General features: G+C 24.4%; 1 protein-coding gene across 3 annotated transcripts; it reads right to left on the reverse strand.

Annotated features, from left to right (window-relative positions):
* Window positions 1-2,788: 2,788 nt before the first annotated feature.
* On the reverse strand, window positions 2,789-15,174 carry LOC111621715 (calcium and integrin-binding protein 1-like). 3 transcript variants are annotated; one of them, XM_023363944.1, is made up of 5 exons: window positions 15,131-15,174; window positions 12,031-12,130; window positions 11,803-11,950; window positions 11,525-11,723; window positions 2,789-3,022 (listed from the first exon to the last, which is right to left on the reverse strand). In XM_023363944.1, the coding sequence occupies exons 1-5, from the start codon at window positions 15,157-15,159 to the stop codon at window positions 3,001-3,003; spliced, it is 498 nt and encodes a 165-aa protein (XP_023219712.1). In that variant the 5' UTR covers window positions 15,160-15,174; the 3' UTR covers window positions 2,789-3,000. The 3 variants fall into 3 exon arrangements, with proteins under 3 accessions (XP_023219712.1, XP_023219711.1, XP_023219709.1); XM_023363943.1 differs by lacking the exon at window positions 2,789-3,022 and adding an exon at window positions 10,513-10,746; XM_023363941.1 differs by lacking the exon at window positions 2,789-3,022 and adding an exon at window positions 10,792-10,870.
* Between the last annotated feature and the right edge of the window lie 1,424 nt (window positions 15,175-16,598).

Raw genomic sequence — 16,598 nt, forward strand, 5'->3', positions numbered from 1 at the left:
TGCATTGGCATTCTCATTAGTTAAATGATATCGTGAGGTGCACGATGATCCCACGATGGGTGTGGAGGCAAAACGGTAAAATTAGCACTCCAAAATGTTCAGGAGGAGAAGAAAATGAATAAAAATAAGAAGCAGAATATAGTGAAGTCTCTTAAATGTATTTTAAAATTAAAAATAGTTCATACAAGAGCTCAGTACTGGGAGCAGAGATCACAAAAATCAGTTTTTTTTTCCTCAGGTGAAAGTTAAGACAGAGCTAGTATTGGTTATGCTGTCTCCATGTTGAATAAGGATTGACTAAAGCAAAGTTAACTTTGCTTTAGTCAATCCTTCTTAACTATTTTCTATATATTTTCTATATTTTTATATAATACTGTATATATCTATAAAATACTTATACATAATATTTATTTATTTATTTATCGGTTTGTCTGATTATTCTTGAGTTAGACATAAATTCATAATCACAAATTTATATTAAATTCACGAAGTTGAATACTTACAGTTGAAGGGTAATAATAATAATTTCTGTGCTTTTTGTCGAAAATTTCTGAAATTTTGCATAGTGGTATATGTATTAGGGGAATTAATGTTATTAAATTTTGCTGGTTAATTAAAGATCAAGGAGGTGAGGAGATAGAGGAGATCATGGGTCATATCACGAGAAGGATCGGATTTAATGAAAATTTTATTCGTTAACATTTAAAACTTTTTTAAAAATAAAAATAAAACTCATCTATTCCCTTAAAATTAAACTTTTTGCTATTTTAAAATAAAATATCATAACAGATGGCGCCACACGCATTAAATGTTATTGCCGGAAAAGTTAAGCAACTCGTTTTTTTATGTTGTATTTTAATATTTGGTCACTCTTCTACCCAGCCTTTAACTATATGAAGAATATTTTATAAAACAAAACGAATAATTGAATATACTTATTACACTCAGCTTACACATTATCAATTCAAATTGGATTTTGAAAATATTTTATTCTTTAAAATATTAAAAAGCACTTTTTATAGAAAATCTAATCTCGAAAAGATTGATTACTTTTAAAAAAACTATAATTTATTTAACATTTTTCTTTTCAATTTTCAATAAATTCAGTCGCTGATCGATCGATCTTCCGGGAATTAGAAAGTATCTTGAATGATCGTATCAATTTACTAAATTGATGAGATGAGAACGACATTTTTTATTAATTCTTATCGATTTAAATTTTTTACGATTTTTTACAAATTACCTAATTGTGTAATTTATCTACTTGTTCCTTTATTAGAATTAAGATTTATCTGTGAAATGGTGAAACAATTACAGATTAATGAGCAAATTTTTCTATTCTTAGAAAATCCATTTATAATTTCGAAATTTTATTACTTTAAAAAATCAAAATCAATTAATTCTTATAAAATTATTTTCAATTTTTCTAACATAAATATAGAGTTTGAGAGAGATGTTAAGCCCAGGCTAAATTAATCTTAAACTGGGCATTACTTTTTTTCCCCAAAGCTATAGAAATAAAGAATAACATTTAATTTATATACAGTATATACCATGATTTCTTGTATATAATCGGCAAAGATACTAAAACATCGCTTTCAAATTACAATATTGATGATCCGCGGGTTATATGCAGGAAATTACAGTAAAAACTATAAGAATGGACCTCTTTGTATAGAGTCCAAAAGAACATTTTTATTTTGCGATTTTATAATGAATCAAAACAATGTTTATGATGAGAAAACCCTCAAAAACTTATTTTATAAAATATACTTGTTTTTTTAAAATTACATTGGCAATATTGTAAATTATTATTTCAAATATTCAATTTGAAGTATGACTAACTTTTAAATGGGCACATTTAAATTTAAAATAATTACTGTAAATACAAAAAGAGAATTATAAGAAGATTAAATTGAAGATCTTTCGCAAATTTGAGACGTGTTCTGAAGGGTTCTCTTATTCTTTTTCGCGATTGATCTTGATTATTAGCTGGAATGTCAGATTGAAAAATAATTTAGTAATCTTTTGTTATTTGTCATAAAAAATTTTTAGTTTTAATTCGAATTATGTCATAATTAAATGCAATAAAATGATTTTTATTAACGTGAGAAAGTTACTCATGTTAACAAATAAGGACAGATTATGATCTAAATCTTCCTTCCTGAATGAAATTACTCAGGAAATTCCGTTATGAAATAATAATTTGACGTTATAATTTTCATAACTGTTATCATTATTTATTGTTGATGTTATATTTTCTCTTATTAATTAGATTTGACGAGTTAATTTTATAATTAATATTGATAAAAAAAAAAAGAGCGTTTAATGTTTTAATAGGTTGATAATGTAGCATTTATTTAAACATGTTTCTTAATAGCTATTTTTAATATTTCTGTACTAAATTCTATTCTATATAAGATATTACTTTTTTTAATAAATTATTTTAATAATAAACTGTTTATTTTACTATATATAAATGTAATGATAGGCATATAAACTCAGTATATCATCCAACAGGTAGATCACAACTCAAAAAGGAATTCTTCCATTTAAAAAAATAAATGATTTTTAATTACAAAAAAGTGTTATAAATAAGTTTTTATTACATAAAAATGTTTCAAAATAAGAATCTATAATAAAATTATTATACTAAATCAATAATTTATTTTAATATTATCCTAAACATTTCCAATTTTAAGGATTATTATTTTAACATAAATTTGATATAAATTTAATTAAATATAATTACTTGCAAATATAAATCAATTAAACAAGAATATAAATAAGTTATATTGAAATAGAGTGTAAAATTTACAAAATTTTTGATTTTTAAGTATATTAAGTACTACATTTTCTAATTTTCTGACAGCTATTCAGTAGTAAAAGGAAGTTGCAGATATATCTGCTTCGATTAATGAATTAAAATAAGTGAATCAACTGATCTAGCTTCCAGCTTATTCAAAACAATGAAGACTCAAAAGGAATTCAATTTTCTTATCAAAAATGGATTTGAAATGATCTGTAAATGTATAAAGAAAAAAAAACCATTAATTATTTTAAATATATAAACATACCTACATTATATTAAAGCAGTCTGTATACTTATTGTAAGATAATCTGTACATATTATATCCTGATAGCATCTACATCAACATATATATATATTGTTTATAAGCTATATAACAATGTTTCTATATAAATAACAATATTAGTCATGCATTTACTATGATATTAATTTTCGTTTCTTGGATAATATTCATATTACATAAATAAATTATAACAAATGGAAAATATGAATATTATGAGACTTTAAATGAGAATAAAGACACAAGATAAAGTTATGATATAACTGTTTAAATATTTAAATTTTATTCCAAAAATTATTACAAAAAACCTCTCCAAAGTTATGCATATTTTTTTTTAAAACATATTTTTAGTAAAAAGTAAAAAGAATAACCTGTCCTGAGTAAATTAAAATATGAATTAATAAGAAAAACAATTGAAAAATGTCTAATTTTTTAAATTTTTGTTTGTTAAAATATAATATTTTTTCAATTGTTCTCTTAGAAATATTCTATTAAAATTTAAAATTAGTATTAAAATTTTTTCACTGAATAAACCTTGATAACAAAATTAATTTTTTTGGTTGGATAATTAGGTCTAATTGATTAAAATAAATGATTAATTATATTTAGAAAAAAAAGGAGTTTTGACTTAAATTTGTTCTATTTTTAAATTCTATATTATATAGTTATTTTCATAACTCATAAAGTATCAGTCATTTCTAAAAATTATGCTCAGAATAGTTTCCAATCAATAGACTGTATCATACATTACTTCCCAAGTAGTAGATCAGGAACTACTAATCAATCTTAATTATGTTTAAAACAATAAAATATTTAATTTTCTAATGAATTTTGTAAATAATATACAACAAATATTTAAACTAAATCAGCTTATATTTAAATAAAATCAAACTTTAATAACATTCTTTTATTNTCTATGTTTATTTATTTTTTTTATTCTTTAAAAAGAAACTTATTATTCTTTCTGTCAATCAGATTCTTTAAGAATGTTATCATCCACAAGAATCTTCAAATCTGAACAAATAGGATTATAATTTTCTTTTATAAGAGCTTAAATTAGATAGCTAAACGGCCGAGGCGGTTAGGGAGTCAGCCTACTGCTCTGGGGAATCCAGGATTGAATCTGGGCGAGTAGACCCAGCAATTTTTTTTTATAGATTGTCTGTCCCGAATATGCTGGGTCCCTTCCTCACCACCCGGCCATTGTAGGTCTGGACGAACCCATTATAAAAAAAGGCCCCCTTCTTAATTAAGAAGGCCCACAATGTAGAAAGATATATATATATATATAGGCCTATATAAGGAGCTTAAATTATTTCTATTAAGAATAAAAAACTCGTTCTAAAGCATATTTGTTTTGTTGGCCATTTTATAAATGGTCAACAAAAACAAAATTTTCCAATTGGTTTTCCAGAAAAACGTAATTTAAAATTCTCGACGTCACTTCCGCCGCTTTTATGAATTTGTTAAATAAAAATCAATATTTATTTCCAATAAAGTCTTGCATATTTATTTATTCAATAACATAACAGGAATTAAAAATTTTAATACAATATAAGGAAATTTTCTAAATTATAAAAATAAATTTTAACTCAACGACGGATGTGACGTCAGGAAACTAGTTACAATTTCTCAGAAATATTGATAGCTAGGAAATGACGCATGCGTATTATTTTCTTTTTTAACTTCCTAAGAATGTCGGGAATTATAAGAACGCAGGAAAATTCAAATTTAAATTTCGAATTTAAGCTTAAATATTAGAAAATATCAAAATTTAACGCTTATAAATATTTAAAAGTCTGTGCAATTCAACGGTCTATTAGATTTTAGTAAACAATATATAAAAGAGAATTTACTTCCTGCAACTTTTGTATACAATTTTCTAACCGAAAAGTTAGAAAAAAGCTCATAAAATTTTTATGTTCAGTTTTCATACAGTTTTGTTAAATTAACGGCGGGATATTACGTAAAGTTTCAGAAATAATGTTGTAAATTTAACGGAAGTTGTTCATATAAACATTTAAATATACGCGTGGGTTTATATAATGGTGTTTACTTGTATACGTTTATATTGAGCCAATTCAAACTACAAAATTCATATTCGTAAATTGTTTCATATTTTGAGCTCGCGTGGTTTCTTTTCGTGCTTTTTAATCTTAATTTTTTCACTTTAATTTACTAGAATAAAAGTATTATACATAGTTTTATTCATAGATCTTACGCTGGAAATGTCTGAGTTAAAATTTTATATAGTAAATTTTCAAGGTTGGATGAAGAGAGAGTGAGTAATGTCAAGGAACATCTGTCAATTCTCTACTTCCTGTACTTTGGAGATAAAACAATCCTATAATATACTTCAGCAGCTTTACTTATACCGAACAGCTTTCCTAAGTAGATATTTTCAAAATTTTATTATAAAATCTATAGACAGGATCTAGAGGTGGAGAGCAAAACCATTTGGCAAGAGCCCTGGGCCCTATTGCATAAAAATTACAAGCAAGTATAACTTATAGCAAGTACTGTAAATGCAGCTTGTAACTTGTTACAAAACTTTTTATTGAATTTCTTGTAATTTGTAAACTGTAAAGCTTCGTGACAACTATGTAGCATGGTCCTGGACATAGATCAAAAATTTAATCTTTTATGCATGGAACATGATATAATCTTTTATGCAATGATTATATCATGTTCCATGCATAAAAGAGTATTATTGTATGTACAGTACCTATAAGAATTTATAAAAACAATTTGCACAATAAATATACAGTTAATTCTTGATATAATGAAGATAACTTGATATAGTGAACAGTTTTGTAATCATTGCTATTCTTTATGTACAGTACTGTATGTAGTGAACTCTTAATATTGTGAGTAATTTAGCTTAGTTATTTCATAGTACAATACTAGGAGAATATACAGGACTTATTATTTAATTAAAAAAACTTTTCATTATTTTAAAAGGTTTTGGTTAATATCATGCACATTTTATAATAATTACTTTATCTAAAACAGCAAAAATATTCTATATTCATTAAATATTATATAACTTTATCTATTAAAAAATCTATTACAACATTATAATATAAAATAATATAGATAAAGACTTTGTGCATTTGTATTTTCCCATTATTTTAATTTACTTTCAATAGGTAAATGATATATTAATTAATTTAATGGAGCATTTTTTTTACTATTATTACAAACTTTCAGTAAAAAATTTATATAATAATTATATTATTTAATAATTTAAGCAAAAATGTGTTAAATGTGAATATTTTCATGCCATGATAACAGGAGAGAGTGCAAATTAAAAAGAACTTAATTATCAAATTAAATTATTATTAACTAATAAAATTAAGCAAAAAGATGAAAATTGACATTAATAATTAAATTAATTAATTACCTAATTAATTAATTAAAATTTCTTTTACATAACGTTTTATAAATATATATATAATGTTTATCTATATAAATTGCATATATAGATAAACATTTAGAATTTTCTACGTAATATATCTAAATAAACTTGTATAAAATTGAATAAAAATAAACTTAGAAGCCGTGAATATTTTTAAAATTTTACAAAAACTAAGCAAATAAAGGTGAGAAAATGAAAATTTGTTAGAAATTAAATGTAACGAAACGAGAAATAAAACTATTTACAGTTGTTTCCGCTGTTGGATTGTTTGGAAAAATCAATAAATCACATAGCATGACTATGACGAATTTCCCATATCAAAATGGTTTTCATTTATTGAATATTTTTTTAAGTTCATGATGAATAAATTTGTTGTTTACATGAAAACGTTAATGGAAAATTAATCGAACCGTTCTTTAGGTTACTTTAGGTATCTCAGAAGGTAAGTATAATGAAAAAATTCACTGGAAATTATAATTAAGAATGATTATTTATTTATAGAACATTCATAAAGTTTATCCATTTTAACATTTTTTACAGAAAGAAAGAAAATTAATCGGAAAATAAAGTTAATTTCAAGAGACATCGTCAAGTAAACGATTATACAAGAATAATCTTCAGATGTCGGGGTAATCAACAAAAAAAAACAGCAACGAGTTGCTCAACTTTCCCGGCAACATTTAAAATTTTGATAGTGCCATCTGTTATCATATTTTATTTAAAAACTTCTTATATTTTTAACTATTATAAAACGGCAAAAAGGTTAATTTTGAGGGTAGGGATGGGTTTTATAATAAAACTGTAAATGATGATAACGAGTAAAATCGTCATTAAGTCCAATCCTACAGCACTACACACGACCCTATTATCTTCCCACCCCCTCGACCTTTAACCACCAAAATTTAATAGATTCAATTCCTCTAATAAACAAACTTCCGTGCATAATTACAGAAGTTTTCGACAAAAAGCACAAGAGCTATTAAGCTTCAAACAGAGTGAGTGCCCTACACACCGATAAACACACACACTAACATCCATACATACAGAAATTATCCACGAATTTTTTTGCATTTCTCGACGTTTCAAGGTGTCCTGACCCCCAAAAATGTAATAATCTGGTGGAGGAAGCGAGTCATTTTTGGCCGGATTGCCATACTTTCCGTTTGTTATAACAGCCGGTAAAGTAAAAGGTAGTATAATTTGGAAGATTAATCATAAATTGTATAAACAGAAACCATTCAGGACAACGTAATGGGCGCATATGTATATTAATGTAAACCGTGTTCTTCTATTGATATTGTGCTATCTCTGGAATATTCTTCAGGAAATTAATATGAATCAATTAATTCATATTCTGAAGAATTTGATTTTATTCCTGAAAATTTTAAATTCAAAGATTTTGAAGAATAAAAAAATAGAGATGTTTAGAATGCAATTTTGTTTTTGGAGTAATAAAATCCATAAATCATACTAAACGACAGAGCATTCACTTGTATAAAAGCGCTTAATTGATACGTACTAAGCTGAATCAACCGAAGAAATTTGACAAGGATCACTGATTACCAATAGAATGTGTGAAATCAATAAAAAAAATAATGCTGAATGCTAACCTGTTCGTGAAAGAAAAACTAAGTAAACATCGTAACGTATTGCAATAGCGATTAAGAAGCACGCAATGATGAATATTTAAGAGGCAGATTGAAAGAAATCTTAATTGTTGAATGAACTTGCCACACAAACACTCATGATTCTTTATCCCTGTTCTACTAAATTAGTCACAGATGCTCTATTTATAAACAGATTCCAACCAAAATAATCTAACTAATCCCCTGGCCTATATAACTCTTAGAGATTTAATATTTGATAAGATTATTTAAAGCTAAATAAATCTCTATTGTTTATTTGTGACATTCAATTTTATAATTGATCTATTTTGCATTATATCTATATAAATGCTTAACCATATAGATCCGGTTTGTTGACATTGTTTATAAATATTTCATTTATAAAAATTTTTTGACATATATGAAGAATTTTTATAGTTGTAGATGGGTAAAAGAAGCATGTAGATGGTAAAATAAATCAAGATAAACGAGAAAACAGTTGTAAAGCAGGGACATAACAATAACCCGCATCTACTACCAAATTAATGATGTAGAGATGAGGGTCAGTTGAATTATTTCAGGAAACCCCAATTCAGATTGCTGCGGATGTTCATCCATTTTCTATTGAATCAACCATTCAAAGAATAAGATGATTTATCAGTGGTTAAACAAGCAAAGAAACTTTTATTACATGACTATACATTGTTAACCATAGGAAGGAAACGTAGGAAGATGGATGAATAACTAGAAAAATACAGGTCATGTCGAAGTAAATATGATTAATTTATAATTAAGCAGCAAAGTTATGAAATATTTAAAAATTTAACTTAAAAATGATCAAAATAATGGCACTTATCGCATTAAATATTTAATGTAAGCGTGGTATTTAGCTAGGGAATTAATGAAATTCTTAGATAATTAACATCAATAAAGCATTTACCATTAAAAAATTAAGATAATTTTTTATCACAGGGTGATAAACACGCATCTCTACACCCCGTCTACTGTGATGAATAGAATATAAATTGGTATTAATTGACATATTCTAATTATTAATAAGACTTTAATGAGGTGTCACGGTTGAGTTACACTTTTACATTCTCCCGGAGGTTAAAGTGACGTTTCAATCATTAAAAATGTTATTATTTATTTNATACAGTATATACCATGATTTCTTGTATATAATCGGCAAAGATACTAAAACATCGCTTTCAAATTACAATATTGATGATCCGCGGGTTATATGCAGGAAATTACAGTAAAAACTATAAGAATGGACCTCTTTGTATAGAGTCCAAAAGAAGATTTTTATTTTGCGATTTTATAATGAATCAAAACAATGTTTATGATGAGAAAACCCTCAAAAACTTATTTTATAAAATATACTTGTTTTTTTAAAATTACATTAGAAATATTGTAAATTATTATTTCAAATATTCAATTTGAAGTATGACTAACTTTTAAATGGGCACATTTAAATTTAAAATAATTACTGTAAATACAAAAAGAGAATTATAAGAAAGTTAAATTGAAGATCTTTCGCAAATTTGAGACGTGTTCTGAAGGGTTCTCTTATTCTTTTTCGCGATTGATCTTGATTATTAGCTGGAATGTCAGATTGAAAAATAATTTAGTAATCTTTTGTTATTTGTCATAAAAAATTTTTAGTTTTAATTCGAATTATGTCATAATTAAATGCAATAAAATGATTTTTATTAACGTGAGAAAGTTACTCATGTTAACAAATAAGGACAGATTATGATCTAAATCTTCCTTCCTGAATGAAATTACTCAGGAAATTCCGTTATGAAATAATAATTTGACGTTATAATTTTCATAACTGTTATCATTATTTATTGTTGATGTTATATTTTCTCTTATTAATTAGATTTGACGAGTTAATTTTATAATTAATATTGATAAAAAAAAAAAGAGCGTTTAATGTTTTAATAGGTTGATAATGTAGCATTTATTTAAACATGTTTCTTAATAGCTATTTTTAATATTTCTGTACTAAATTCTATTCTATATAAGATATTACTTTTTTTAATAAATTATTTTAATAATAAACTGTTTATTTTACTATATATAAATGTAATGATAGGCATATAAACTCAGTATATCATCCAACAGGTAGATCACAACTCAAAAAGGAATTCTTCCATTTAAAAAAATAAATGATTTTTAATTACAAAAAAGTGTTATAAATAAGTTTTTATTACATAAAAATGTTTCAAAATAAGAATCTATAATAAAATTATTATACTAAATTAATAATTTATTTTAATATTATCCTAAACATTTCCAATTTTAAGGATTATTATTTTAACATAAATTTGATATAAATTTAATTAAATATAATTACTTGCAAATATAAATCAATTAAACAAGAATATAAATAAGTTATATTGAAATAGAGTGTAAAATTTACAAAATTTTTGATTTTTAAGTATATTAAGTACTACATTTTCTAATTTTCTGACAGCTATTCAGTAGTAAAAGGAAGTTGCAGATATATCTGCTTCGATTAATGAATTAAAATAAGTGAATCAACTGATATAGCTTCCAGCTTATTCAAAACAATGAAGACTCAAAAGGAATTCAATTTTCTTATCAAAAATGGATTTGAAATGATCTGTAAATGTATAAAGAAAAAAAAACCATTAATTATTTTAAATATATAAACATACCTACATTATATTAAAGCAGTCTGTATACTTATTGTAAGATAATCTGTACATATTATATCCTGATAGCATCTACATCAACATATATATATATTGTTTATAAGCTATATAACAATGTTTCTATATAAATAACAATATTAGTCATGCATTTACTATGATATTAATTTTCGTTTCTTGGATAATATTCATATTACATAAATAAATTATAACAAATGGAAAATATGAATATTATGAGACTTTAAATGAGAATAAAGACACAAGATAAAGTTATGATATAACTGNAAGACTTGTGGCCTAAGCAATAACATATAATAGACCCTTCTCTTCCACTAAATTATAATATAAAGTCAGCCAGACTTTATTATAATATAAGCCAGCCACACTAAATTATAATATAAAGCCAGATTTATATAGAAAAAAAATATATTTTTTGGTCTATTTTGTTTAAGAATTAATATTTAAGCTCATGTGATTACATTTCACTTTTACAAAACTAAAATTAATTAAAAAGGAGTGCAATCCTAACTTACGTTCTTCGTGTAATTTTTATTCTCGGAGATTCAAATTCATCATTTTATCCTTCTTTTTTTAAAATTTATTTTTGCTTAGAGTAAGATTGAAACCCAAAATCTTTGGTTTTTGACATGTTTTTGTGTCTGGATGAGGTTTTGTTTCTGGATGAGATGTTTGTTTTATTAAAAATTTAAGCGAATAAATTGAATTTACTTGGTAAAATCTGGTGATTTCTTAGCCAAATGTTCAAATTCCGCTAAAGATAGCATTCTGTCTTGATCTAAATCCGCTTCTTCCAAAACTTTATCTATTAAAAGATTCATTTCTTCTTCAGTTAGTTTATTTCTTCCCGTTAATCTATCAACAAGTTCCTTTATATCGTTTGAAGATAGCATCCCATCTTCATCAAAATCTAAAATATATATATTCTTAAATTTAAAAAAAATTGTTTTTTCTTTTTTTTTTATAATTCCAATCAATTAATAACTCACCAAATATATTAAAAGCATATTTAACTTTAGTTTGAAAAGGTGCTTCTTCGCTAAGTACAGATGCCATGTCTAAAAAGTCTTCGAAAGACATACAATCATCTTCTTCTGAAGTAAATATATCGCATAATCTATCCGAAAAAGGATTATTCTAAAAAAATACAAGAATAATTTTAAGTAAAAATATTACTTTTATACAGAAAATGTTAATTAAATAATTGATTCTTTTACCTCTAATTCTGGTATACTTTGAATTAATGAGATTGGCAATCTTGTTGATTTATCCACTTTAATTAGATCAGGTTTAATTGCCTTAAAACGACTGAAAATTCTTTAAAAAATAAACAAATTTATTTAATTTTAACGTGTTTAAATATCTAAAACAATATTTTTTTTTTTAAAAAAAAGGTAAATCCATTCATAAGCATTCATATCTTAGATTTTATGGTAAAGTTGATTGAAGGTCTCAGTAGAGAAAAAAAGCAATAAATTGTTTCCTAGAAAACTATTTAAATCATATTATATCAAGTTCAGAAGAATAAAAAAAACAGAAAAGAAATTATGTTAAGAGTAAATTTTACTGCTACAGCCTTTAAAATATTTAGTAAATGTTATGAAAGTGTTGCTATTCTTAGTAATTGTTATGAAACTTTTGAGTCCCTCCTACTCTATTACTTGTACACGTGTGTCCGTGTCTCACGTGTAAAAGTGTTGAGTTCTAGCAAAACTCGAGAATGCGATGTTAAGAGGAGTAATAGATTTATTTATCCTTTATATAAATTGGATATTATTATCGTTTTAAATGTAAGTTCGTTATATTAAACTTACTTTTAAGCATTATTATATTTCTAAAATAAGTCCAAAATTCAATTAACCGTGTAAATATTATATTGTTGTCTTGTTAAAATACATTATTATTTACAATAATTGTTCTCTCTGGTTCAATATATGGATTGAAGCTCTTTAAGAAATTAATTATAGTTTATTGGGGTGGTTAACTGACTTTTGGATCTTCCTACAGGCTGTATTTAATAACTTTAAGAGGGACTTAATGCATGGATTTTAAGAATTTAAATGTTAAGTAAATTAATAAATTGTTTAGAATTATTAGACATAAAATATTGTTTCTTTAATAAATAGAAGGTAGGACCTCCAAANAAAATACAGGTCATGTCGAAGTAAATATGATTAATTTATAATTAAGCAGCAAAGTTATGAAATATTTAAAAATTTAACTTAAAAATGATCAAAATAATGGCACTTATCGCATTAAATATTTAATGTAAGCGTGGTATTTAGCTAGGGAATTAATGAAATTCTTGGATAATTAACATCAATAAAGCATTTACCATTAAAAAATTAAGATAATTTTTTATCACAGGGTGATAAACACGCATCTCTACACCCCGTCTACTGTGATGAATAGAATATAAATTGGTATTAATTGACATATTCTAATTATTAATAAGACTTTAATGAGGTGTCACGGTTGAGTTACACTTTTACATTCTCCCGGAGGTTAAAGTGACGTTTCAATCATTAAAAATGTTATTATTTATTTATATTATATTTATTTATCGTTTAAAATATTTGCTGAACATTTTTATATAGGCTATAAAATATATTTTTAATTATGTAGTTTTTTAATTTAAATATATTTTAGAGTGTTCTACATAGAGAAATATTTTAAAGTTAGCTTATAATAATATAATTTAAATATTTTATTAAATTTAATTTAATAAATTTAATGTAAACCTGAAAACCTTCCTAATAATTACTCTACTTAATTGTATTCCAAAATATTACTGTGATGCACGTTATTAAAGTTGTATTTATTAACTAACAAACAAAAACAGACTTTATTAAACAAGAATAAACATGTTTAAACATGTTCATTTAATAAATAGGTCTAATTGTAATCTATATTTTCTCTGTAGCATACTTTTTTAATTTAGACTGAAGCATTAAATATTTTATTTTATAGTAGTTTGATGGGAAGACTTGTGGCCTAAGCAATAACATATAATAGACCCTTCTCTTCCACTAAATTATAATATAAAGTCAGCCAGACTTTATTATAATATAAACCAGCCAGACTAAATTATAATATAAAGTCAGCCAGACTTTATTATAATATAAGCCAGCCACACTAAATTATAATATAAAGCCAGATTTATATAGAAAAAAAATATATTTTTTTGTAGAATTTTTTGTTTTCTTTAAAAATTCAAAAAAATTTTCTATAATAATAAAATTCGTCCTTGATTATAATCGCTATCTTTGTAGAAAGGATATCCTTTCAGCATCACGTAATTCGGTTGAAAGAATCTGGGTGTCGAAATCTTTAACAATCGAATGACAGTTTCCTTTACGTCATTAATTGACATTGTCACATTTTAACCGTATAAGGACACGAGAATAAACATTAATACACAATTATTATCTTTAAAATGATATTGTTAATGTTACAACTTCTATTCAATCATCATTATCAGGGATAAGGGGGAGTTTTTTTAAATAAATAATTATCATAATTTTATTTTTTTAGCTTCATTTTTTACATTGAAAATTATTAAAATTAAAAAAAAAAAACAATGACATTTAGACCTGAAAAATACTCAAAATTACTCATTCAACCTTAAAATTCTACCATTTTCATGGAAATGCGTTTAGTTTGTTCAGTTTAATTTTAGTAATAATGCCATATTTAGGAGAAAATGTATACATTTTTAGCAATTAAATTACTTTATTACATTCCTATTTTAGAGAAAATGTATTACCAAATGCATTGTTTTCTACATTAAGTGGATTTAAGTACAAGGCATTCAATTGAAACTGAAGTCATTGTACTGAAGAAGGATGTTATAATAAATGTCGTGTGATGTAAATATTATTTTAAAAGCTTTGCTTATGAAATTATTTAATTCATTTCGTTTGTTTAAATGCATTTATAACTACATAATGGATTAATTATCCATTTTAACAGAATAGTTTTGCTTAGAAATGTAGCTAGAAAGCTACTTCTTTTAATAAATTTTTACAATTATTTTATTCTTAAACCACTGGTATTCATAGAAATTTATTTCTGTGTAATAACAGACCTTTTTTTCTATAGTATTTTTAAATAAATTAAGTCAATAACTAGTTAAACATACCATAAAATACAAGGACAAAGATATAAATATATATTGTTTACGTATGCTTAAAATTGTTGATATAGCTTTATTAAATATTTTTTAAATAAAGAAGTATTTTAACATCCTTTCTAAAACGATTATTACTTGGAATTTTTTTCTTATTTGATTCAAAATATCTTATGCTAATTACGTACAATCTTTCTTTCTGCAGTGAGGAATCCATGAATCTAGTCCTTCATGAGTTTGTTGCGCATTGCAAATCAGTTTTTCTTGTAATTAAGAAATGGAATCAACGTTATAAATTAATTAAAAATACTTTAGAAGCTGGAACTTCAGGAAATTTAAAGAAATTCNTTTTTAGCAATTAAATTACTTTATTACATTCCTATTTTAGAGAAAATGTATTACCAAATGCATTGTTTTCTACATTAAGTGGATTTAAGTACAAGGCATTCAATTGAAACTGAAGTCATTGTACTGAAGAAGGATGTTATAATAAATGTCGTGTGATGTAAATATTATTTTAAAAGCTTTGCTTATGAAATTATTTAATTCATTTCGTTTGTTTAAATGCATTTATAACTACATAATGGATTAATTATCCATTTTAACAGAATAGTTTTGCTTAGAAATGTAGCTAGAAAGCTACTTCTTTTAATAAATTTTTACAATTATTTTATTCTTAAACCACTGGTATTCATAGAAATTTATTTCTGTGTAATAACAGACCTTTTTTTCTATAGTATTTTTAAATAAATTAAGTCAATAACTAGTTAAACATACCATAAAATACAAGGACAAAGATATAAATATATATTGTTTACGTATGCTTAAAATTGTTGATATAGCTTTATTAAATATTTTTTAAATAAAGAAGTATTTTAACATCCTTTCTAAAACGATTATTACTTGGAATTTTTTTCTTATTTGATTCAAAATATCTTATGCTAATTACGTACAATCTTTCTTTCTGCAGTGAGGAATCCATGAATCTAGTCGTTCATGAGTTTGTTGCGCATTGCAAATCAGTTTTTCTTGTAATTAAGAAATGGAATCAACGTTATAAATTAATTAAAAATACTTTAGAAGCTGGAACTTCAGGAAATTTACAGAAATTCTTTATTTAAAAATAATTTTAAAGTATATATGTATATGGAACTTTTTCTAAATGTTTATAAATTACAAGAAAATCTTACTTTAAACCATTAAACTTGAGATATTCTTATATATATATAGCAAATTTAATTTAAAAAATTATTATTTTTAAATATTTTTGATATTTTTTAATATACTTACTTTTTAATTTCACTTTTAGAGAGAAACGTAAGATCCTGTTAAAAATATATATATATATGTAAGAATAATGTTAAATTTATATTTTAATATTTTATAACCATAATTACACTTTTCACAAACTTCTAGGAATCATTATAATGCAATTTGCATTAAAAAAAATAAACTAAATGTTGAATGTTATCTTCAAAAATCTGAATGTACAAGGTAAACCACGAGTTACTTTCAGTTCCGGCAACAACGATTGATTTAATATTTAAAAAAATACAAATAAAATTTCATATAAATTTGCAATTTGTGAAGAAATAAGGACAGTTTGTCGTCGGTGTTTGGGCATAAAATGAGTTCTTCCCGAAAGATACTAAGAAC

Source organism: Centruroides sculpturatus, unplaced genomic scaffold (genome assembly GCF_000671375.1).
Source record: "Centruroides sculpturatus isolate CEXI.00-Female unplaced genomic scaffold, Cexi_2.0 scaffold352, whole genome shotgun sequence".
Classification (NCBI taxonomy): Eukaryota; Metazoa; Arthropoda; class Arachnida; order Scorpiones; family Buthidae; genus Centruroides; species Centruroides sculpturatus.